The sequence below is a fragment of the Euprymna scolopes genome, chromosome 10 (genome assembly GCF_053919585.1).
Source record: "Euprymna scolopes isolate OS-2025 chromosome 10, ASM5391958v1, whole genome shotgun sequence".
Taxonomy (NCBI): Eukaryota; Metazoa; Mollusca; class Cephalopoda; order Sepiida; family Sepiolidae; genus Euprymna; species Euprymna scolopes.
The window spans coordinates 135,950,838-135,977,483 of NC_136491.1; the positions used below are offsets into that span (position 1 = coordinate 135,950,838).

General features: G+C 33.3%; 1 protein-coding gene across 1 annotated transcript in view; it reads left to right on the forward strand.

The window, feature by feature from the left end:
- The window catches only part of LOC145286289 (acyl-CoA-binding domain-containing protein 6-like), a 50,964-nt gene extending 25,105 nt beyond the window's left edge, over positions 1 to 25,859 (forward strand). The window contains exons 3-7 of the mRNA XM_080135149.1: positions 4,236 to 4,338; positions 8,715 to 8,897; positions 14,889 to 14,978; positions 22,468 to 22,498; positions 25,513 to 25,859. Coding sequence (XP_079991275.1) covers positions 4,236 to 4,338; positions 8,715 to 8,897; positions 14,889 to 14,978; positions 22,468 to 22,498; positions 25,513 to 25,649 — 544 coding nt within the window. The 3' untranslated portion in view covers positions 25,650 to 25,859. The remainder of the gene's footprint in view (positions 1 to 4,235; positions 4,339 to 8,714; positions 8,898 to 14,888; positions 14,979 to 22,467; positions 22,499 to 25,512) is intronic.
- The last annotated feature ends 787 nt before the right edge of the window (positions 25,860 to 26,646 follow it).

The following is a 26,646-nucleotide window of genomic DNA, read 5'->3' on the forward strand; positions in this document are numbered from 1 at the left end:
AATGTCAGGTAATTTTTTTTTTTTTTTCTTGGTGCTTGTGCGGTTTAGCAAAAATAAAAAAAAAATGAAGATAAAGAAAAATATCTATGATGCACATGTCTGTTATGGAATGAAGTTCTCAAGAAAAAAAAAATCACTTAATTTGAAGTTTTTTTTTTTTTTACGGCAGAAAATCAAATTTTAGTGAAACTGATTGCAATGCCGCTATCTTGGCAATTTCCAGCTACAAGGAAGGGATGCCAGTGGTGATAATTGAATCTAATTCTTGAAGTTTGTCAAATACATATGAAGTTTTAATAATCTCCTATATAATATTTTGATTGCAGAAATTCCCATCCGGACCAAAATATTGTAGATTTGCAACAACAGATGCCACATACAAATTTATTATGTCTATACTATTAGTCACTATCTCATGTAACTTTAGAACAACATTTTAGACACATTTAGTCGCTCTAGTAAAAGCCTACATTTCATCCTAGGAGCAGCATCACAATCGCAACCATTTTTAGAGGAAGTAGTTCCTATTTTCCCCTCTTAATAACAAGTCCTCCTATAGCCCCCCCCCTCACTCATCACCGGGATGATTTTTGCATTTTCAACAGTTATGAGATTTCACTCTTATTAACTAGATCATGTACTCATAGACATACCATGATCTTTCCATTTTCCAATTCAAAAATAATAAATTCTTCCTTCTCACATTCCACCAAATCTCATTGGCCGAGAGCTGACAATTCGTTCGTTCCAGAATCTAAATCTTATTACAAAAACCAACGCACCAGAAATTTTCAAATATAGTGTCACTTTCTGCAAAAGGCAATCGTTTTAAATAAAATAAACCAATAAAAACATAATAACCAACTACAACACATCAAGACATGTTCATAAACCAAGAGTTCTTTTATTTTTTACATTAAATATACCGTAGATGTTAATTGTTCTTATACAGTTAGCTACCATGCTAACTCTCTTGTGTTTACATAGATCGTACATGTTGTTATTAAATACTGTTTTTCGGCACATGCTGATAAGCCATTATTTCATCTTTTTTTAAAACTAGATAAATCTTTTTTTTTTTTTTTTTTAAAGTACGATTGACTAAAATGCTATCTCTATATGCTAAATAAAAAAAAATAAAATGGATTAAGTGAATAATATGTCCGAGATTCGGATTTTGCCGAAACCTTACGCAGTGAACTATATTGCTTGGTTCTAACATTTCATCATAACCAGAAATTGACAGTTTATATACTTCAAAATTTCCTTATGTGTGATTTTGAAGCCTTTAAACTGTCTATTCCTTACTATTTGCATAGTGTGTGTGTCCGTCTGTGTGTGTATATGTATGTGCAACAGTGTGTGTGTGTGTGCGCGCATATGTCTGTGTGATATAAATAAATCTAATACTTGTGTCAACCAAACTCATTCATGGCAACATGTGGACGGGCAGGTACAGCTAGTTTTATTAATAAATTTTGAAACAATGTTTTGGAAGGAAAAAAAAACAAAGAAAAAGGAAATACCTAAAATTATTGAAAACTCTAAAAAGAATAATCTTGTCAAATTTTCTGATTCTTCAAGAATTAGATGGAATTATCTTTCCTGGTATTCCACTCCTCCTCTTAAAAGCTGAAATTGCCAAGATGGCTGCATCATGATGGGTCTGACTAAAATTTGATTTTCCTCTATAAAAAATAAAACTACTTGATCAAGTTAAGCAATTTAAAAAAAAAAAAAAAAAAATTTTATGAGAACTTCATTCCATAACAGGTACATACATCATAGAGTTTTCTTTATCTTCACTTTTTTAATATTTTTGCTAAACAGCACAAGCACCATCTTTTTTAAAAAAAATCCAGAGTATTCCATTTTCGGGCGAACAAACTCTCCAAAATAAGGATTTCTCCATCACTGACCAAAGAGAGGAAAGATGAAGTGTACTACCACAAAACTTTTTGAATAAACAAATGAAGGGGGGAAAAAACGAGTTATATTCTTTAGGGATAAGCATTTTTATTAAAAAAATACAAAAAAGATTTTTCCTATATTAAAAACCTACATAAGAATTGAGAATTTCGGTTGCTGATCTTTCCTGTCCACAGTCAGTGAAGAAGAAATCTTTCTAGACCAAGGCAATTTTTTATGTATTATAAAATCACATCTATAAGCCACGTAAACAAGCGAAATTTTAAAAATAGAAAATTTTATTTATAAATCTTTTTATAATTTTTATCTTTTTTATAAAAAAAACAGCTTTGCTATTTGCTTGCCTCCCCACAAGGGCAAAGTTAAATACAATGTGAGTTTTTAATGTAAGGAACAAAACATTGTTTTAAAAAAATATACATTTAAATAATTGGACATTGTGGTGAGATGGTATCGCACAATTTGAAAAGTTATTTTCTGAGTCTTTCATGCCACAGAATTCTTTCAAATAGGAATCTTAAATGAGATCTACAACCGAGCATTAATGGCGATTCCAATAACTTTGCACAATTTTCAGTTTCCTCAAAAGAACAGTTGTATAATGCTGTTGTGTGATTTTTTCTACATTTATACTTTGATCAAGTGAGATAACTTGAGTGAAAAGAGTTATTTCCCTTTAAATTATTTTTTTCTAGATGGGATCCATTCCATTTCAGTGTCCATTAAAATCTCTTGTTCTGCACACATCACTCCAGAAAATGTGAATGCATACTAGACACTGTCCTTGAGTGTCTAAGGTCTCTCTGTACAAGGGTTTGTCAGGACAACCTGGCATAACAATACTCCTCCTTACAAGTAAACACTGGCTAAATATTCAAAGTCACATAGTATTCATGATACAAATAATATCTCCTTAGTATGGGTAGCCAATACTGGTTTTTATGAGGAATGGAGCACCTTCTCTAAGTGATGTTACTCCAAGTAACGGCACAAAGTTTGATACTCAACCAGACTAGATGAATTATTGTCCTTGAATGTAATAAGACAACAAGAAATATACATTAATTTATATTAATTTATTTATTGCAGACTATTATTCTCATCTTTATTAGTTGTTGTTTCACGACGTTTCGGCCAACTGTTCCTCACCTTCGTCAGGTGGTAACCGCAACGGATAGGAACTTCGAATCTCCTAACTGCATTCTCAGCAATCACTGCCATCTGTAGTTGTTGTCATCTCACCACGTTTTTGGCCAAGTAAGCCTCTGGCCGGCTTTAGGTAGGATTGAAATCGCTGTCTTCAGACAATTCTCATCTGGAACCGTTGAGATTAAACTAACTAAACTAAAATTAATAGTCCGCAATAAATAAATTAATATAAATAATACTCATCTCAATAATGAATTCCAATTAAAATAATATAAGAAATGTACACTGTAAAATATTTAAATGGTCAATTGGGGAGAGGAACATTATGCTTCTCTCTTCTTTACTGACTCGGTGTTTGAGAGGTAAAGGAGAAATTTGCTCAAATATTCAAATATCTACGCATCTCATTTCGAGATCACATGTTAGCCCCAGGAAAGGGGGGGTCTTGATTTCTGAGAACTTCAACTGAAGTAAAATGAAACAAAAATTTAAATTCAGATTTAATCTTTAAAGTCATTAGATCTAAGCATTGCACATCATTATCCCATTTCTTTCCATGTGTCCTCAACCTTCATTGGTCAAGTTTCACTTTCCTACAATATCCCACTGCATACGCATGCTTTAGACTCTTCCTTTGGTCGACAGCGATAACTCTCTGCGTTCCTGAAGCTTACTTCATCCACTCTTAATATTTGCAATCATACCAGCATCAGCTTCTCCCTGTGCTCCAGTAATATCAACAAGGTAACAGATTTTAATAGCCTTGCCACCCAAACAGTTTTTTTCCTATTTGACTTCTCATGTGTTTCCATTATTTTACGTTTTTTGCACACAGAATGACGATATTGATAATAATAAAATTTTTATTTCATTGGGCCTAATTAGTACTAAATGGGTAACCACTTGGAAATACCAGGTGCTGTATGTGCTCTCCGCTTATCTTGGCATTATTTCTTGCCACTGGAATCAAGAAGTGCCGACTCAGAAGAGATACGATTTGGGATTGTATAACCTTCATTTTACAATTATATGCACATCTATCCTTACTGTGATTATCTATTGTCTCTCAAGACTAACTGTATGCCATGATGTTTAATGATGTATTAATTTATAAACAGTTATTGTTGCCTTTGAAACTTTCTATTGTTTCTTTTTAGGGATGCTTGGAAAAGTCTTGGAAAAATGAGCAAAGAAAAAGCTATGTTAGAATATATCTCCGAAGTAGACACGCTATTTCCAAATTGGTTAAATATTATCAAGGTAAGTGACCAGGTTTAGTTGTATCTTAGCGTGATGGGCATGAATGATGAGGTATGTTGTCATAGAGATGCTGTTGCTAAATAGTATTGCATATGTTCCTATTTACTTGCCTCCCCACAAGGGCAGAATTAGACACAAAGTTGATTTTTAATGTGGGGAAAATCCAGCACCTCAAAAGGGGCACTCTTGGATAGGAACAAAACTAAAGATTGTCTCGGTCATGAAGGATTTCTCCTCCACTGACCGAGGACAAAAAAGGTAAAGTGTAGCATCAGAACAGATAGTTAACTGTGATCTGGACCCAAAATTGGGTATGTTGCTAGTATATATCTCATGGCAGGAGTAATGGTCACATGGCTCATGTGAAGGGAGGGGGGCGTGAGAGAGGAGTAAAAATTGTTTGTAAGTTTTTGAGATGAGCATCTCAAGTAGAGAATGTTGTAACACCAATAGTAAATTAGGTGGTCAACATCTCTAAAGATCCCTGACTTGAATGCACCTTCACTACCGGCAGAAGAGAAGGCTTTGACTGCAGCCTAATAAAAGGTTGTCTTTGAATTCCTTTTTTTGTGTTGTGTCTAATTTTAATTTGAGTGGGAGTTTACTCTTGGAGATGATTGTGGATTGACTGCCTTTGTTACAAAGGAGTGCTGTAATTGGAATGTGGGAAACATGAAGTCAGATTTTGAACATCCACATATTTTTTTCAACAATAATAGTTATTTATTATATAAATACAACTGAAAAGAAATTACTTTAAAATGAGAACATATGTGATTGTCTTTTTTTTTTTTACTTTTTTTTTTTTTTTTTCAATTTTCTTATCAGTTTGTTCAAACTGTAGATGGGACATCCTACCAGATGCCAAACATTCATCTGCTATCATATATATCCCAATTGAGAGATCGTTTTTAAGATTCAGACCATCCCTTTAAGTTTAAATCTCTCTTGCACTTTGTTCATCGAGTATATTTGCCAGATAGTTTTTGACATTCTTTTTCATGAGTCCAATTACTTCTATAATTACTGGAATAACTGTCTGCAGCTAAGTGAACGTCCATTGAAATGTTTTCCCATTGTTAGTTGCTAAATGCAGGGGCAATAACTCTGCTTTCTAAGATGATGTTTTGAGACTATTGTGAAATGACTGCTTCAGTTACGGAGGATTGCTGCAGTTAAACGTGGGAGACATAAGGTATATTTTTGAACATCTGCATCATATTTTATTTGGTTGTGACTTGTTGCAATATTTTTCATATAATAAACAGGGTATAATTCTAAAAAGTCAAAGGTTCTGTTTATAGACAGAGGTGATAAAAATTGACCAATCAAATGGAGCCGTGCTCTGCTAGCAACTAATCAGAAACCGTAATCACTCTATAAAATCTACCAGATCTTTTAGAATTCCCACTCATAATTTTTTGTGTCCACACAAGAAGGAATCTTGTTTTTGCAAATCTTTGCAAAAAGATTTCTGCGGATTGGCTATCCAACAGAAAACCCTATTTTTCATCTTTGTTTTAACTTTTACAATTCAAGACTTCTACGGATTGAATTTGATTCGAACAAGTTTTCATTTTTCCTTCTGAAACTAAAATGGCTTACAATTAAAATATTACAAGTAATATAACCCTATTAAGTACTCGTCTTGTTATTATTTCATAATAATCTAAAAATAGATGTCTCATAAACTTTAAATAACATATTACAATCTTTCATAAATAATCTCCTATTAATATCTCTGGCTTTGCTTAAGTCATGGTGATTCGACTTGGCCAGGTTGTTGGTGGAAAACGGAGCATGAGTTTTTGTGGGATGCAGGAAAAGAAGCATCCAGAAATTCGGATAGTTAGGGATATGACACACTGGCACGTGAAGTACGTCAGTTCTATGATCTGGTGGCAGATGAAGAACCATTGAGAAATTGTATTTAGAGAGTGGATGTATTTAACATACGTCGAGAACGTGGATAAATGAAAGTTTAATGTTTGGAGAGTGAGTTACTGACGAAGATCAAAGTTGATGCGACGAGTGATTGCAATGAGGTCAGTCAAGAATTTTAGAATTTTAATGTTATTTTTTACCACTGTTCATGATCCACGGTGGGGGGGGTAGGAGATGCAGGTCGATGATCTGTGCAGAGTGAAAGAGAGAAGGCCCTTCACTTAAAAAAAAAAACAATAAGGAAAATAAAATAAAAAAATAGACGGTCATAATGAAAATTTCTTTTTATTAAAATTGTTGTTTATAGAAAAAATGGAAACTGTTTAAACAAATTTTTCTGTAAACATGCATACAAACTTTATATTTTAATTGTTGTTAAAAAGAATAGGAGAAAAAAAGAAACTTATCTTGATTTTAAAGAAAATCATTTTGGTCATGCAAAAAAAAAAGAAAAAAAAAAGAACTGCTTACGTGCATTTTTATGTCTTTCTAACAATGAAGATTACATATGTTTTGTGCTTGTAAAATTGCACAGGGACTTCTTAATCGATTAGTACAAGAAATGAGAAAAATTTGAAAAAAAAAAAAGACTTATAATTATTAAATGCTATTTTTTTCAGATTGTAGGTTTTATTGTGTTGAATTATATTGTTTTAGTGTTGTCGAAAACAGAAACAGTAGAAAAGCAATTTTGTTTTGTTAAAATGTTACTTATTTTTTCTTAATAATGTTGCAAGTGTTGTTTAAGTAAAATGTATAAGATTGTCCTTCTTATTGAAAAAAATAGCGAGAGACCAGACAGGTTCAGGGGTGTGTGCACAAGGTTTTCCCGGTGGGAGGTGACAAAAAAAATCCTCCTAATTTTTTTTTTTAGGGGGAGAGAGGAGAGTGGCACTATGCCTGTTACAGTTGAGATGATTAAAATTCCTCATGATTTTATTTTTTTAGGGGGTGGGGCGAAATATTGTGGAGGTGGTTAAAATTCCTCTTGGTTATTTTGGGGGGTGCAAAATATTGTAGAGGTGGTTAAAATTCCTCCTGTTTATTTTTGGGAGGGTGAGGCGAAATCGCGGAATGCCTGTTATTTTGAAGGTGGTTAAAATTCCTCCTGTTTATTTTTGGGAGGGTGGGGCGAAATAGCGGAATGCTTGTTATTGTGGAGGTGGTTAAAATTCCTTCTATCTATTTTTGGGAGGTTGGGGCGAAATATTTTGGAGGTGGTTAAAATTCCTCATGTTTTTTTCTATCTCGATGGAGGGGCGAGGTTGATTTTCCCTCTCTGGTATGAAAAGCTGTACCAGTTATCTGGAGCCAGTCAAAAAAGGAATTGCTTTGAAGAGTTTTTGAAGGGTATTCAAATACCCCTGGAATACCGAGAGAGTTGGCTGCACACCTGTGGTCCTGGTTTGGAAATGATACGCTGAATTTCTGCTTTTTTTTTTTTTTTGTTTCTGTTTTTTTTTTTTAAGTGAAGGACATATCTCTGGTGTTTCATTATTCATGTAATATGTATGAATTTTATGTAATTTATGTTGATATGATTTTGTGTTTTTGTAATTTATGTAATAAATGAAAAGTTGGGCATGGGAGGTGTGTGATACTATAAAGTGGCCCTGGGGTGGATTTGAGCCACTAAGTGCTGAGAAGGGGGGGATAGACAAAGGAAGAGGAAATAGCTTAAAATAAACAAAGAAATCAGAAATATCCTACAATCAACAGTGGATAGGAAATAGCTTAGAATAAACAAAGAAATCGGAAATATCCTACAATCAACAGTGGATAGGAAATAGCTTAGAATAAACAAAGAAATCGGAAATATCCTACAATCAACAATGGATAGGAAATAGCTTAGAATAAACAAAGAAATCGGAAATATCCTACAATCAACAATAGATAGGAAATAGCAAACAACAATAGAAACCTACTGATAAAACAGGGAAGGGCAGCTTCCGGTAGCCAGGGTGGGGTGGGTGACCTGAAAGACCAAGACAGAGGAGACAGTTGAGATCTAGATGCGCTAGACGACGGATGGGAGTTGATAACGACTACAGTTGAACAGTTATAGAGTTGACTGTGAAATAGTCGTGGACAATTTTAGAGTTGACTGTGAAACAAAGAAAGACGAATGTAACATCGATAAGATTGGGGAGAAGACACACACACTCACAAGTCCAACAGTCATTTTATATGTGAACATTGGCGTTTTGCGTTTTTCCTTTCTTTGTTCATATTTCTATTTTGTGAACCGCATGTGGTCTCATCGACTGTCGCTAACTGGAAAAGGACGATCTGGCCATAAAAGGAATAGAGGAATAGTCGAACGAAAAATCCACGGTACACAACGTTGGGAGTCGGCAATCTGACGAGGGAGCCACACATTGGGGTTACACCAGAAATCATTACCAACATTTTCTTCGTACTTATCTTTGCAGGAGCACGGATTCAGTGATATTTCCTTTAATAACCTTGGACGACGCACAGTAAGCAAGATGCATGCGCCAGAGAAAGATGAGGATACGAGTTGGACAATATTTGACACGTGTAAAGAAGGCAAAATGAAGGACTTGGTGCAAGCATTGGAAACGGGAACAGATGTGAATGTGTGTGACGAAGAGGTGAGTGATTCTTGCATGATTTTTCTGGATGTCACAAAGTGGCCACGCAGCAACTTGTTTCTGTTCAGTCCTTGTCAGCATCATGTTCCGTTTAACATCCGTTTTACTTGTTCGCATGTATTGAACGGCTTTAAGAAATTCACTTTTAAATTAACTTCTCTGGTCAGGTCTTTATTTATCCATTTTTATCACTTCCTTCCTTGTTTCCTTTAGTCCTTCGCTGCGAACTGGACCTGTTACCTCAACTTTTCTACATTTCCTGATACAAGAACTCATCTGTTCTTTGAACATAGCCATACCATTAAATGACTGGTCTCGAGTAAGATCAGTGGTTTATTGTTGCCTGACAGTCTTTTTAGATTGCAGCAGTAGGTTTATTGTAGCGACTAATGGTAATTTGGTTTACCTAAATTGAATAAAATTGTATATATAATCAAGGTAAGACACTGATTAGAAATCAGATGAAAAATCCTGATACATATTACTTGAAGTAATACTTTCAGGGCGATCCTAGCCAAAAAGAAAAAGCGCAATATTTAAGCATAGAGCAATATATAAGTTTAGTGGTTATATTTAAATTCTGAAAAAACAACATATAGACACATATATTCGAATTAAGAATTTATTGTTTGACAAAAGGAATATATAGAAGGGGTTATGTTGATTTCTTTAATCCATGGATTTTCAATAATGGCTCATATCATCAGAGGAAATGAAATACGATTAGCTAAATGTTCAGCTGTGAATAGACGCTTATTTTGCTATTCAGCACAAATATTGAAAATAGTTTTTTGAATGGTGAATGATAATTATATGGAGGCAATTATAGGAAAAGGGAATTTGATATAACCTTTTCCTATAATTATCTTCATGTAATTATCATTGTCAACCAAACTTCAATTTTTCTCCCATCAACAAAATGTTACATTCCTGTGCTTATTTTACAAATATTTTAATGGAAAATGCCCCAATGAACTCAAATCACTTGTACCCCCTCGATGAAGATACTCCCCAACAAACCCATAAAGCAGCAAAATCCCATCCCTACACTGTAGAGATCCCTAGATGCCAGAAAGTTGTATACTTAAATAGTTTCTTCCCTCAAACTGCTAGATTTTGGAATTCCCTACCAGGTCCCTGCTTTTTTTACTGTACTGACATACAGAAGTTGAAATAATGTGAAAAGACATCTCACTGCTCAATTCCTTACATAGTATCCCTGCAAATAAACATGGCTGCACATAGTAACCCCTGACGTCCAAATGGCAATATTTCTTGTTTGGGGGTGAATAAATTTAAAAAAAAACAACAAAAAAAAAAACAATTGTATCTTGATTTTAATCTTTTTAGGGCGGCATAAAAGTGATGCAGAACTGTTTTATTAAGAAAGTTAATTTTACAGATTGTGGGATCGATATTCTAGTATTGAAATCAGTATGATTTTTAGTTCTGTTTTGTTTAGATTTCTTTTGTTTACATGTAAGAACAATTGAAAGAGCAATAAAAATTTAAAAAAAAAACACTAAAAGGAGCAGTTTTCCACACCAGCAACAATGCTCGTCCATAACTAAAACCTTCTGACTTTCATGCATAGATGCATATAAGCATAAGCATAAATATATGATAAAATGTTGCACTTACCTGTATCATGATTTGTTTGACCATATCTTTGACCCACACATCAAACGCAGTCTGCTGGTATCCGTAGATGATAAATTTGGTAGGCCTTTTATTTGAGAATCGACTGCTGTTAAGTAGCTTCTTACGTCTGCGTGTTACTGTGCCATGTTTGGAGTGAAAAGGCAGTAAAACAATAAAATCAAAACTGACACGTATAAATCAATTTTAAACTTTTCAACTGTTTGCTTTTGCAGTACAATGGTAACACAATTTTTGGTTGAGAAGTTGCTGGTTCAAATCCAACCAGGAATGACATTTTCTTTATTGTTTACTCTTTCCTAAATGAAATCAAACAATGTGAATATATTAATTGGAATAAATCAAACTTTAAAACAATTCAATTTACAAATAATTATTTACAAATATGTATTTCTGGTGCTACCAGATCAGGCTGCCTGAAGATATCGGCTTCCTCACCTAAAATGCACCAAACATTGATGTGATTTTTTTTTTTCTTTTGTAAAACTTAATTATGTTTTGCAAAGCCAAAAACAAGAAGAATTTCTTCCTCAAAATAAGCAAACCAATACATATTTAAAGATATGAGCAACTTGAAGCATAAATCTTTTTCTTTTTTTTTTTTTTTCATAAATTTACCCTATTCGGCATTAGTCAGAAAGGGTTGATATGCTGTAAAATACAATAACTAAACCAAACATCTATAATATAAATCTCACCTGTCTGTTTAAATGTATGTATGTCTGCCTAAAACTTTCGACAGAAGCAACGGATTTTTACGAGATCAGTATCATTTTGAAGCTCAAAAAATTGGTTAAAAACATTAATTTCTTCACCCTCAACTGGGCACTTTTCTCCAGGGAGGGGTAACTTTTTTCACCAATATTTTTGAAAGTCATCCCCCTCTTTCCGATTGACGAGTTAATTTCCTGTTAATTTCAGTGTCATGTGACCAGTAGTTTAAGAGTTTATCAGTTAAATATTTACATGCAGACACACGCACGCGCACATACATGTACTGTTTTATTTATAAAGAATATTATGAATAAAAAGAAAGGTTTAATTAAAATATGCACACAAGGCATCTATATGTTTCTGCCATCTTATTGGTAATTTTTTATGCCAACAACAAATAAATTGAGGGCAAGAGGCTATAGAATCACAGAAGGATGGTTTTTGGTTTTGCCTTCGAATGCAAAGGTTTTTTTCTTGTAAAAAGTTGTCTAATGCTTTGAAAAAATAATCAGTTGGTGATAAATCTGGTGAAAAAAGTGGATGAGAGAATATTTTTGTTCCACTGCTACATTTTGAATAACATTCTTTGTGCAACATAAGGTGGATACCCCCGACAAACCCGACAAGCAGCTAAATCCCTCCCCTTCACAGTAGAGATCCCTAGGTGTAAGAAAGCAGTCTACTCCAATAGTTTCTTCCCCAGAACTGCTAGACTTTGGAACTCCTTTATAGGATTCTGCTCTTTCAACTGTACTGACATGCAGAAGTTCAAGTGTAATGTGAACAGACATCTTGCTGCTCATCTCCCTTCATAATACCCTTGCAACTTATGTCCTCGATAGTAGCCCCCTACTTCAAAGTGGCACTGAGCCTTGTTTGGGGCGAAAATTGAATTAAAAAAAAAAAAAATTGGCAGATCTCTATTCAATAACCCAACAGTTGTTCATGTGCTAGTTTCCTCATCATTTCATCCAATTGAGTGATGTCTATATTTACTGATATTGCTGTATCGATTCTCATGAAGCTGTAAGGAATGGCACCATCTGAGAATTACCAAACTAAGACTTATTTTGATAAAACTCCAGTTTTTGAGTGTTGTTGTGGATTATGTCCTTATCCAACCATCTTGCTGAATATTTGTGATTGTTTAAAAGGATCCATTTTCCTGTCACATGTAAAAATACAGTGCAGAAAGTTTCAAGATTAAGTGTCGTTTAATTCATGTAGTATCTACTTATCCAGTTTCTTTACCTTACCCGTGTTTCAGATGGTCCAATACAGTAAACATTAAATATCTTTGCTAAAGCACACACTGAGATGTATCCTCTTCCACTACTGCTTTCAGCTCATCATTATCTATTTTGGTTGCAGGCTTACCACACAGTTGATTTTCAAGACTGAAACAACCAAACCTAAAACCATCATCGCACAGTTTGCCTATTCACCACATTGTCACCAAACACTTCTTTAATGTTTCTAGCCATTTGAGAGGTATTTGTCTCTCGATGAAATTTGCATTTATAAGCAACACGATTCTTTGACTTATCTATGGATTTCAAGATGTTCGTTTGAAATCTCTAAATCATGAAAGTATATGTTATCCTGGACCACGTCTGTAAGATAATAAAGTTGTGATCATATGATATGAAGCAACAATGAAACATATGAAAGCTATAATTCAACAAAAAAATGTGATTAATGGAATTGGATATTTTATATTTAATGGCCTAATAGTAATATGGGAGTCAATGGATGGGTGTGGGTGTTTCTTCAATTACTCAATTTTCCCAGGCCATGCCACAGTGTTGGTCTCACTAATTCTTTATATTCTTTTATAAATATTGCAGTTGTTCTGTCACCAAAATTTGGGCAAATTCCTCAAGTATCAGATGTTTTAAAATTAAAAATCTTTTAAATTTTAGACAATTTGATAAATTTTAACATTCATCATCATTGTTTTACATTCATCCAACTTTTACTATGGTTCTTGTTTAGAATTGCCCCTATATTAAAAAAACAAAAATAAAGAAAACTCTCTATGATGTACATACTTGTGACAAAACCAAGATATTTATTTTTATAAGGAAAATCTTTTTTAAATCATTAATGGGAAGTCATAGGCATTGCAACAAATCTTGCAGGTTTGAATTATCTTCCTTTGTTTTTGTTTTTTTTTAGATTGTTTTCAAAATGGCAGACAAGACAGCCGTTTTTAAATTACTCTTAAAATTTGATTATTTTTAATGTTTCGTTTCGTCATGGTATGTCCATCATACAGATTTTTCTTTATTTTTTTTGTTTTTCAATAGAGGGGGAATTTTGGATTAGAATCACTTTTTAGAATGAAAAGTACAAACTAGTGCAACAACAAAAAAAATGTGATTTTTTTTTGTAATTTTTAATGTCAAATTCATTTATTTGACATATTTGCTTTAAAATAGTTCATTGGGATGTAAATAACATGGATGTGAATAACATGGATGTGAATAACATGGATGTCAAAATTTCTACCATGTATCTTTCTTCCATATTCACATCCAAGATGGCCACCATATCCTTAGAAAAAGTGCTCAGTACTCTTTTTTTATTTTACCTCACATTCTCCATGTTTCTTTATGTATCAAAAGCTAGTGAAACTCAAACTGGCCTAGTCTGATAAAAGACCATATAATATTTTACATGACTATCAATCAAGTTAGCATTATTTTTTATTTATTTTTTTTGCTTTTCGAAGTTTTTAATAAACAAAAAATTAGTATTATTTAAGGATCTGATCATTGGCTATCTTGAAACTGATGAATGCAAGATATCTTTGTTGATTTGTATGTTTTTCCACATCCGATATAACTTGTCTAGCTATAACAACCATCAACAGTTCCCCGCCCCCACTCCATGTATGTGCATAAATCTAAACGCAAATTCCATGAACAAAGTTTCTTTCTTATAGCTGCAAGCCTGTGGAACTCTGCTTTCCAGCTGAGTACAACATGCTTGTCTTCAAGATTAATGTAAACAAAGTTTGGGTTGAAACGACTCTTAAATAATCCATTTCTACCCCATTTCCATCACTAACTATTAATACGCTGTTGTCTTAGTGACTCAGTAACCCTTATCCGTGAAGTGGCCTTTGGGCTTTGATAAGCGATGACAAAAAAATTAATAAAAGATTATATCACTGGAGAAGGTAGTTTAATGAAGCAGGTGTTAGAGAAACTGCGGTATTTATCCTAGGTGGATTTAACCGGCTTCCTCCAAAGGACAAAGTTCCATGGGAGTATGAAATTCACAACCAGTGCCCAGCATGTATATCCCAATTAGGGTAGGTGATGATGTTAGGTTTTTGCCGTTTCTTGCAGAGATGTCGACGTCCTCTTACATACAGTGCCTAGTGTTCCCAAATTAATCACCCATCTGGTACTGACCAGGCATAACATTGCTTAACATTGATGATTTTACATGATTATGCCGTATGGTTGCACATTGGTCAGTAGAGAGTGACTTTCTCCATGAAATCCTGTTATTTACTATGGTTTCGATGTACCATTACTTGAAATATGCTTGATTTTCAAACTCAGGAGATGTGTATTAATTCAATGATATTTTAAACTTCTTTTTCAGGGCATGTCCTTACTCCACTGGGCATGTGATCGAGGGCATGAAGATATTGTGGACATTTTGTTAAACAAAAATTGTGATGTAAATCTTAGGGTAAGTATTTTAGGTAATGTTTACATGTCCGGGTGTAAAAACAAAATGGATGGTCAAATAGTTTTATGTAAAAACAGAAACTGAATGAAAGTGAAATGAAATATGAAACCAACTCGCTAATGAAAGTGTTATGTAATTATTTAAAAAAAAAAATTATTCAAAAGAATTTTATTTTAAAAAATTCTTGTATAATTTTTATTCAAAATTGAAGTCCTTAATTGTAGTATTCAATTTTCATTTGCTTTCTTTTTAATATTTTGCAAAGAAAAAGTATATTAGAAATTATATTGCTAATATATTCCAGTGGATTGCGTAGGTGTTAGCATCCCAAATCGTCTTTCAAATTGGTATTGTTCTAATACATTAGCTTCATACGTTTTAATAATTTTTTTTTTCAAAATATTTTTACACTTCAGTAAAAACTTAAATTTTAAATAATTATAAAAGACTTTTTTTAATAAAAGAAAACATTTTCTTTTGAATAAACTTTTTTTTAAATAATCACACACTTTCATTTTTTTTTTTTTTATTTTGTTTCAGTTTCAGTCAGTTTCTGTTTTTACATGAAACTCTATTCGGTCATCAATTTTGATTCTATGATCTTGACATATAAACATTACCATTTTAATGTTGGTTCTTTCTGATGTGTTTGGTATTTTCTAATCCATTCCTACTTAGAATCAGACATTCCTCTTTTTTCTAGAAATTCAAAGAAAAATTAATATTGTAAATTTTTTGCTATTTTGCAATAGAAAATAAACACAGCAGCCTAGAAAGAAAATGGCTGTTGAGTTCTTAGAATGCGTCCAACAAGTCTTGTAAACAATGTTTATGACAATGATTTCGTGTGAATTGAAAAAATAACAATGTTTCAACGTGTCATCAAGCTGTCTGACAATTTTTAAATGATTCAATGGCTTGCCAAGCTGAGTTAATAGCCAATTTTTTGAGGTGTGAAATCTGTAATTTACCATGCACATTGAACTGTTATTCATAGTCAATTGATGGTTGGAGATAGAAATGTTCAAACGATGAATTTCATCGTTTAATATGAAAAAAATTTTTTGAGTAAAGCAAACTTTCCTTACAAACAATTATCTTTTAGAATTTATATGTGGAATAAGGATTTGTTTCAGTTTTTAAATAAAACTCAAATTCAGCAGCCATTTTCTTTCTACAACGCTGTGTCTACACATTACCAGAAAATCTGGCATTTCATGAAGTTTAGATGTGAGAGTGGACGAAACGAGTTTATTTAAATTACACAAGCACACACCCTTTTTCTTTCGTATTACAGTGGAACCTCTCTCTCTCTCTCTCTCTCTCTCTCTCTCTCTCTCTCTCTCTCTCTGTATATATATATATATATAAAGAGAGAGAGAGAGACAGAGAGTTTAAAAATGTAATTATATAAGATCGGTTTTATCTATTTTCCTTATACTTTTGTATAATGCTGATTTTTTTTGTCTCCTTTTCTGATGAGAAGCATTTAGCTTTGGAATGCTATGACCTCAAGAAGTTTCCTCCCTTTTTTCCCTTTCACTTAATGTGATCATCCTTAACCTTATTAACATGATAATGTAATGTTTTAATATAACTTTAATCCTTATCTCTTATATAAAAGTTTGATTTATAAACAAATAAACATCTGTTTACTTTACTCAGATAAAAATCAACATAAATAATTATAGAGTTGGCGTTAAGTAGCAAAAATAAACTCAATTCCAAGAAAAAAAAGTTTTCCAGATAAAAATCAACATAAATAATTACAGAAAATTGCTAAACAAAATTTTTATATCGAATGAAACCAGATTTTAAAAAGATTTTCAAAAAATTAGGTGCCTGAAAAATTGTCTTTCTGTCACATGTATTTTTCATATCCTGAAAATTTTTTCGTATGCTGGGATGAAATAATTTTACATCACGTTTCATAAGCTGAAAACTTTCATATCTAGAGGTTCTACTGTATATGTATAAAAATGTAACGTATAAATGTTTATATTTTTGTTGATGATGTTGTATAGAAATACAATATTATCCGCTACGTTACATAAAGAGGCTTTATTTCTCAGATTGTGACATAGCTGTTAAAGTTGGCCATTAGAGTATTGGAAAATTAGTTTAAGGTTACTTGTGTCTGGGGTTTGAATTATGCAACCAGCTCAACAATTATCTTCTGTATTGATGATTCCATTAGAATGAAATGTATATATATGTGGATAATTATGGAAATTGCTCCAGACAAGATGTGTAGCCACTTGATGTTAAAAAATTTTTTTTTTTTAAATAAAAAAAAAAAACCCATCAAGAATGAAAGATGGTTATCACAAAGACGGATGTCTATTGGGCTTACTCTTGAAAAGAGCAAATATATAGATAGGAGGAAAACAGTCAACAGGAAGAGACTACTTGGCAGATCTTGGAAGCCTTATTACAATGAAGTATCAAAATGGTGAATTGATGGAGACCACTAGACAAAGTCAACAGCAATGAGTCACTAAACTCCAAACAATGACCCCCCCCCACCCATGAACAGAAAAAAGAAAAAGTCAACAGCAACGAGTCGTTACCCCCCCCCCACACACACACCAAAGGAAAAGTGCTACAAGTCGAATGCAACGATTTCTAAACTTCAAACAACGACCCCCCCCCCCTCCTTGCTGAACAGAAAAAGGAAAGGTGCTTGAAGTCAACAGCGGCACAACACAAATTTTAAAAGTTGAAAATAATGAAATAATAATTATTTCAGAAAATGGCTCTCTCTATACCGACAATAGAACTCCTAGACTAGAAAGACTGCAACCAGGAGCAAGCATGGAGTAGAGAATGGAGTAAACACATCGAACACGGCGTTCAAAATAACAGATGATAAATGATAACTATCATTCTTTCAATTTTATGGGGGAAAGAAACTCTATCATCATCCAAACCTTAACACCAGGGGTACCACCAGACTAAGTAGAGCCTACATACAAAACAACAAAGATAGCTCTGGACAAATATTTTATACAGAAAACAAATAAGGTCTTCCAAGCATCATAAATTTTGGATGCTTAGTCAAGAAAACAGGGAATTAACATATGACTACGTCATCCGTCTACGCATACAAGGAGCAAAACGCGACTTCAGCGAATACAACCTGGATAAAGCTATAGTGGGCCAGTTAATAAAAATAATGCACCTCGAGCTAATTGTTGTGCATTTTTGAAAGAAACAGATTTAACCATAGAGGAAGCACTTTGAAGAGCATTTATATTTGAGTCCACTGAAACACAAGCTAAGCATATAGAAGGGAATGAGAGGGAGCACTCGGGTATTCACCAAATTAAAACCCACTACAAACAACAACTTAACAGTATAGGAAACCACCCAGGGATGACAGCAGCACTTTAAAACCAGTGGTTGTAATGGCTCGGACCACATACATGGTCAAACAAAATGCTCACCATTTGGGAAGAAATGTAATTACTGTGGAGTAATGAATCACTTTAAAAAAAAAAAACCTGCTTGAAGAAAAATAACAGGAAAAGCAAACATGTCAGACTGATACAACTACGTCCAACCCATATCAATGAAACCGAAATCAGACCGCCAAGCGTGGGTTTTTTAGGTAGAACCCATTAGTTCAGCAGGGAGCAATATTGTCTACATTGACGATGTACCAATCAGAATATTGATAGATTCTGGAGCAGACATCAACTTCATCAACAGCAAAACATTTAAAAGAATTCTTAAATTATGGTCAAAATTAACAATAAAAAAAACAATTTATACACCAAAACTTATGGGAATATTCAAACACCACTATAGGGAGAATTTTTTGCAACGCTAACAAATGGTCCCAAAAGAATAGCCACAAAATATTAGTTACAAATGCATACCAAGGTGGTAACATATTAAGACAACGGGCCAGCACCGAACTAGAAAAGTGAAATCAATTACTAAAAAAAAAAATATCCCAAAATCAACAAAAGAATTTCTATAGCAACACCTACCCTCACTAAAAGAATTGGGAAGGATGAAAAACTTTCAACTTAAAATTTGAATAGACGATGACGTTACGCCAGTAGCACAATTACCAAGGCAGACACCATTTCATATCCAACAAGCAATAGAGAAAAAATCTGTGAAATGTTAAAGAATGATATCATTGAACGAGTGGAAGGACCCACTCCATGGATCTCATCATTAGTAACAGTGCCAAAACCAAACTAAGAAATTAGAATATGTGCTGACCTACGCTTGGCAAACAAAGCAGTGAAACGCACTCGCTATCAAATACCAACAGTTGAACAGCTACTGAGTAACATCGGCAATGCAAACATTTTCTCAAAAATTGATCTGAGCTCTTACTATCACCAAATAGAACTTTATCTAGAGTCTAGAGACATCACTACCTTTTTATGCAAGTTCATGATCTACAGGTACAAGGTGCTGGTTTTGGGCATTAAATCTGCAGCTGAAGAAGGGCAGCGATTGCTTCAACAAATTCTCCCAAAAATCCCAAACTGCTGCATTCTAATCTGGGCCAAAGACACAGAAGTACATAAGACCTTAGATATGGTGTTACAGACATTGAGAGAAAACAACCTTACAATCGCACGGCACAAGAGCATATTCCATAGTGAAGAAATCGAGTTCCATGGGTTTATCGTGTCCAACACAGATCAGACCAACTTATTCTAAAATAAAAGCAGGAAAAAATTTTTAAAACCCTAAAAATGTTCAGGATATATGCAGCTCCTTGGGTTTAATAAATTACATCGGAAAGTTTATTTCTCGACTGACAACACTTAGTGAACCATAAAAAGGTTGACGCGGGCAAACACGGAATGGTGATGAACAAAGGAAGAAGAATCTTGCTTCCTTAAGCTAAAGAATACAAAGCAAACCGCTCATGCATTTTGATCCCAAACTAGAAACATCAGTCTTAGTGGATACCAATCCCGTAGGACTAGGAGCAATACTCTGCCAAAACAAACAAGGTATACTCACCCCCATCAGCTATGCGTTGAGAACTCTAACGAAGGGCAAATGCTGTTACTGCCAACTAGAAAAAGAAGCCTTAGCAATTGTATGGGCTTGCGAAAAATTCCGTTTTTACTTTGGAAAAATTTTTCTTATTAAAGCTTGAAGGTCAGTTTTATTACTATTTTCAATCCGAAGGGTAACTCCTCCCCGCAAATTTTGCGCTGTATCCTATGCTTGCAACAATACGATTACACCATAAAACATATTAATGGTAGGCATAACCTGGCAGACATACTCTCTTAGCAACCAATGAAGTATCAAAATGCAGTCTCACCTGAAGAAGAGATTGTTGAAGGGTTTATCAACACCGTTATGGCAAAAAGCATCCTTAAATCTATTACTTTATCGGAAATAATGGAGGAATCTCAATGGGATCCAACTATCACAGCAGTGGAAAAGGTGAACAGTTAACAGAACCCTATAAAGACGTGAAGAATGAATTGACAACCAAACGGGCATAGTTATACCTGGAGCCAGAATCATACCCAAAAACCTACAGAAGCAAATCCTTAAGTTGGCACATGAAACACACCTGGGTATAATGAAAACAAAAGCACTGCTTAGAACTAAAGTATGGTGGTCTAATATAGACAAGGACATAGAGGCCACCATAAGCTGATGTATTCTGTGCACAACTCTAGACCCTAAGAGGAACCATTGTCCAGTGCATATGACCGAAATGAAAGGCCCCTGGGAAGTTCTCTACATTGACATATGTCGACCTTTCCCCAGCGGAGATTACGTAATTGGAATGGTGGATGCAGGCTAAAGATCCACCAGGACTGATACAATTGTATCAACAATCTAAAACTTTCTATACACATGGCATCCCAGCAACCGTTGTTTCAGATAATGGGCCCCAATTCTTATCCTCAGAATTTAACCAAAGAATGAGGGTATCTAACACTGGAAGATAACACCTTATCATCCCCAAGCTAATGGGGAAATTGAGCGGTTCTTTGGAACCATGTTGAAAGCTCTTCGGACAATGAATACGAAAGGAAAGGATTGGAGAAAACATCTAGGAGAGTTCCTGATGTATTACTGAAATAGCCGCCATGCCATGACAAAGGAAACACCTGCAAAGCTCCTCTTGGGTAGGGAAGTGAACATTAACCTATCAAGACTGCAAAAGAGGCCGGAAAACCAGGCTTGAAGAACAGCTTAGTAAAAAGAAAAAAGAAAAAGGCAAATTGAAGAATCTCACTAATCACAAAAAAAAAAAAGCTAAACAGACTAACATAGAACCCGGAGATATAGTACTCCTTAAACAAAACGGAAATAATAAGCTACCTCCAGTATACCACTCAACACCATGGACAGTAGAAGAATGCAGAGAGAAGTCCGCAATTATAAGGCAATGCAACAAACTGATCCTAAGACACACGTCACAATTGAAAAGAATCCGTCAACAACTACAGGATGACGAGGAAAACGCCACATAAGAAAACCACGGAGATATGCAAGCAGCAGTTCAGCGGACAAGGAAAGCAATCTGAATGCAAACGAAGGAACAGATATGACGTCATGAGTAGGAGTATAACTTTAACTGACTGAGGGAAGTTAGACTCTTTAGCAAACAGCAAACCGACTTTACAAGAAACAGAAATAGCAATGGATCTAATATATAAACTGAAAGAAAGACTAAGCCATCCATGGAGAGCTATACTAGTTGCATATACCTGGTCTTGGTCGGTCAAAACATATTGCGGGGCAGAGGGGTTAGTTACATACTATTTATGATACACCAAATATTCTAACTTGTTGTGAAGAGTGACCACATGTTGGATTTAGAGAAGCATAAAATCAGATCCATCTTGGTTTATGAAAATCAATTGTAAAGTAACTTTCATACCTTAAAGGGGAAATAACTCCCATAGCCTAAATAAATAAATTTACTCCGATTTTAAATGTAACTGTTGTCAGCTATTAATAATTGAAAATAAATTAAATATAACTTGAATTAATTAACTTTGAATAATATTTCTAAATAGAACAATTAAAACGATTCTATTACAACACTCAATAAAATTGAGTTAATTATTAAAATAGATTTGCTTTAATGTAATATGCAAATAAGGATATTCATTGAATATAGATTTCTTTTGAATACATAGTATATATAGAAATCGTGCTGGAATAAAAGTGTATATAAGTCCGGCTGAAAACAATGAACGAGATACAATACCTGGAAGTCACCTATTTAGTACTGACCAGGTTCAACGTTGCTTAACTTCTGTGATTCAGTGGGAACCGGTGTGTCAATGTGATTATGTCGTATTTTGTAGTACATATTGATTTCTATATAAAACCCATTGTTATACACTCTCTTATCTTGTATTTCAGAATAACTCTGTATGTTCATATTTTAAAGGTGTAGAATTCAAATATTTTTTTTACCAATTGATTGAAACAAGTCAAAAATATATTCTATGTGTCGATATTTTTTATCTTTTAGGCAACAGATGGACAAACTCCTCTCCATTATGGTAAATAGTTTTCATTTTCTTTTTAATTTTAACAAATTACAAGATTTAATTAAGAAATAAATATTTAAACTTATAAACACCTGTGGTGAAATGTGGGAACGAGGATTACAAAAAAAGTGTGGTTCTTATTCAAAATTCAATATCAAAAAACAAAAATACAGAAATATCTGTGTAATGTATGTACCTGTGATAAAATGAAGACATCATATTCCAAAAATCATATAAATTGATCAAGTAGTTTTATTTAAAAAAAAACAAACAAATTTCATGAGAACTTGAAGAACGGCTATTTTGTCTGCCATTTTGAAAATAATCTAAACTAAAGCAAAGATAAAGGAAGGTAACTCAACATAATTCAAACTTGCGAGATTTATGTTGTAATACCTACGAATTCCCATTAGTCACTTAAAAATGATTTTCTTTATAAAAATAAAACTACTTGATCAATTAATATAATTTTGGAATGATGTTTCCATTTTGTTACGGTATGTGCCTCATACAGATTTTTTTTTTTTTTTTTCAATATGTGGTGAATTCTGGACAAGGACCAAAATAAATATTAAATTTATAAACACCTGTTGTGAAATGTGGGGATGATCATTAGAGAAAAATTCTAAGTTATAAAAATATGTTAGAATGTTTCGATATAACTAACTTACTAGAAACGATGTGTCAATGTGATTATAATGTATAATTAGAAATGAAAATAGTGAAATTGATGCTGATTGTCCAGAATTTCTCAAATATTAAAAACCAAAAATACAAAATCTTTATGATGTACATACCCATCCCATGGCATAATGAAAATATCATATTCCAAAATTTACATAAATTGATCAAGTAGTTTTATTTTTATAAAGAAAATAATTTTTAAAAGATTTTAAGCGATTAATGGGAAATCGTAGACATTACAAGGCTGATCTCACAAGTTTGAATTATTATAGAGTTATGTGCACTTGTTTCTTTAAAATGGCAATGTAAAACGGCCCCTTTTTGTTTACTGATAAAATTTGATTGTCTTAGTCTTATTTTTCAAATTCACTATGTCTGTGTCTCTATTTTTTTCAAAGTGCATTTCCTCTGAGATGCAAGGTCACAGAGCAGTGTGAGGTGGGTCAAATGATTGCATTTGTCATGGAACATTGTTTTATATAAATAGATATAAATAATGATGCCCGTCTGTCTGTCTATATAAGGAACAGTCTCTCCAAAACTATTTTGTCAATTTTTGGTCTGCAGACTTGAAAATCGATATGATAAATCGGCCCTGTGAACAAATTCGATTTGCTTTTTAGCTGGTAAAAATAGCTACTAAGGGGTCAAAATTGAAAAAAAATTGGAACTTGGCAGGTGTAAATCAACTTAAAGTGCTCTCATATGCATGCACAAATATACATTTATACGTTAAGGTTAGTTCATTTTTAACTATTTCTTTTCTGTTTGATGAAAGATGAAATGGTAATGACTAAGTTTGGAGCGCTAAATGTCTTGGTTTCAATTCTGGCTAATGGCACCTAAGTTATTTGCCTTTTTTTTTTACTTTACTTTTGGAATCACTACTATATATTGATTACAATATAATCAATAGGGAATTGGCTCTATAATAATAAATATAAAATCTGCATAAATTAAAATATATTTAAGCATCTTTTATGACCAGGCAGTGTTATGATACTATAAAGTGGACCTGAGCCACTAAGTGCTGAGAGGGGGGGGCAATAGAAAAAGGAATAGGAAGTGTCTTACAATAAACAAAGGGATGGAAAGTAGCAAACAATAAATTTGTAGGTATTTTTAGATCGAGCCTTTTTGATTTGACAATGACAATAGAAACCCACAGAACAGATAAAACAGGGAACGGCAGCTTCCAGTAGCCGGGGTGGGGGCTTCAGATATCGACACAGAAATGACAGTTGACAACTAGATGCCGTTTGCGGCAGATAGGAGCTGATAGCGATAGCGGTTGGACAGTTTTTAGAGTTGACTGCGAAACAGAAAGAGATGAATTGCGATTGACAGACGAATGTAACATAAAGATAGAATGGGTAGAAGACACCCAAGTCCAACCGTCAAATATATGTGAACATTGGCATTTGTGATTTTCTTGTTTTATTTTAATATTTCTACTTGGTGACTCGTGTGCGTTTTGTCGGTAGCCACCAGTGTGAACCAAAAGATAACATGGCCAACGAGAACGATGAAGAGATAGAGATAGTAAACCATGGCACAAAACTATGGGGTCGGCGGTTTGTAGAAGGGGAGGCCATGTGCTGTCACAGTGACCCCGCGGCTTGCTAGTATAGATATAAAATTACTTGATTAATTTATGTGTGGTATTTTTATTCTGTCACCGGTGTATACATCATAAAGATTTCTTTGTTTTTTGTTTCCTAATATATGGGAATCCCCCCCCCTTTTTTTTTTAATTCAAAGAAAACATTTTAATTTATTTAAAAAAAAAAATGTTTTCAGTTAAAATTTTTTTTATTGTATTAAGTTTTGTTTCTTCATTATTGTTGTAAAATTTGAAATATTGAATTTCAAGTGAAACCAATGGTATCTACTGAATTGTCATATCAGAGTAATGGAAATATTCAAAAATTACAAAAGACAATAATGTAGAAAACTAATTATGAATGAAAATAGTTTTTGAAGACAATTAGCAAAAATTAAGTTTTGTTAAATTGGCCAAATGTTTTCAGGAAAGATTTACCTCCCTTTTGTTACAATTAGAACTCTCCGGTTTCTATTTTTTACAAAATTCAATTTTTGCTAATTGTCTTTGAAAATTATTTTCATTTATATTTAATTTTCTACCCTATCATTTTTCTTCATTTTTGGATATATTCATTACTGTGACATGGCAGTTCAAGAGATACCATTGGTTTCATGTGAAATTCAATATTTCAATTTTTTAATTTCGCTATAATAATGAAGAACAACCAAATTTATCAAAATATATATTTTTATCCATTTTTTTATTTTTTTAAAGTTTATTTTTTATTCTTTGACAGCCGTTTCATGCGAATATGTGACTATTGTACAACGGCTCCTGGACCATCATGCTGACCCTTCTATCAAGTGTAACGATGGAGACACACCTGCGGATGTGACTAATAATCAAACTATTCTTAATTTGCTTCCTTCCTAGCATCCGTGAATGCCTGCAATGGGAAAGGGGAGGGCGACAAATACTGCAAGATGGACAGAATCAAAGAAAAATAAATATGGACAATCACGAGGAGCAATTCTATTTAAAAAGAACATTTTTTTTTAAATAAACAAAAAACTGTTCGGAATATTCAGTTTTCATTTTTATAAGCTTTACCAATAAAATATTTTTTTTTGGTGGATTGATGGAGATGCTGGTTTTTTAGGGGTTTTTTATTTTGAGTTTTTGGTGCTTATCTAGAATTTCTCTCCCATATCAAAAAACAAAAATAAAGAAAAGTTTGATTTATGTATTCGTGACGGGGGAAAAAATAGTGTCTTCCAAAAATCATGTAAATTGATCAAGAGTTTTATTTTTATAAATTAAATCATTTTTAAGCAAATTTGGGTTTTTCCATTGTCCCCATGTTCAGAGTGGCTTTTTAAAATCTTGCATTTGTTTTCAAGATTGTGTCGCAATATCGTTGCTGTTCATTTAATCACAAAAGTTTATTTTTTTATTTAAAAATGAAACCACTTCATCAATTTATATGATTTTTGGTATATGATGTTTTCTGTCACATATCATACAGATTTTTCTTTATTTTTATTTTTTAATATGGGGAAATTCTGGATAAGCACAAGTTTTCAAACAAAATTTGCCATTGATCATTTAAAAAAATCTTTGGTTCTATTTTTTTTGGGGGGAGTGTTTTTATTTCATATTTTGTCTTCAATTTAAAAAAAAAAAATGATATTTTTGTTTTTGTATTTAATTATTTTCTTCAGTACTAGTGTAATTTATAAACTGAGTTTTCATAAATGTCTGGTAAGGTTAGACCAGAAATTTGCGAAAACTCCCGGAATATGCTGTGCACTGATTTAGTTGATCAGCCAGTCAGAAAGTGACAACAAAAGTGATTAATTAGTTAATAAGAAGCTACAAAATAAGTAGACAACTTTTTGAGAAATTTTGGAAGAAAAGAAAAAACAAAACT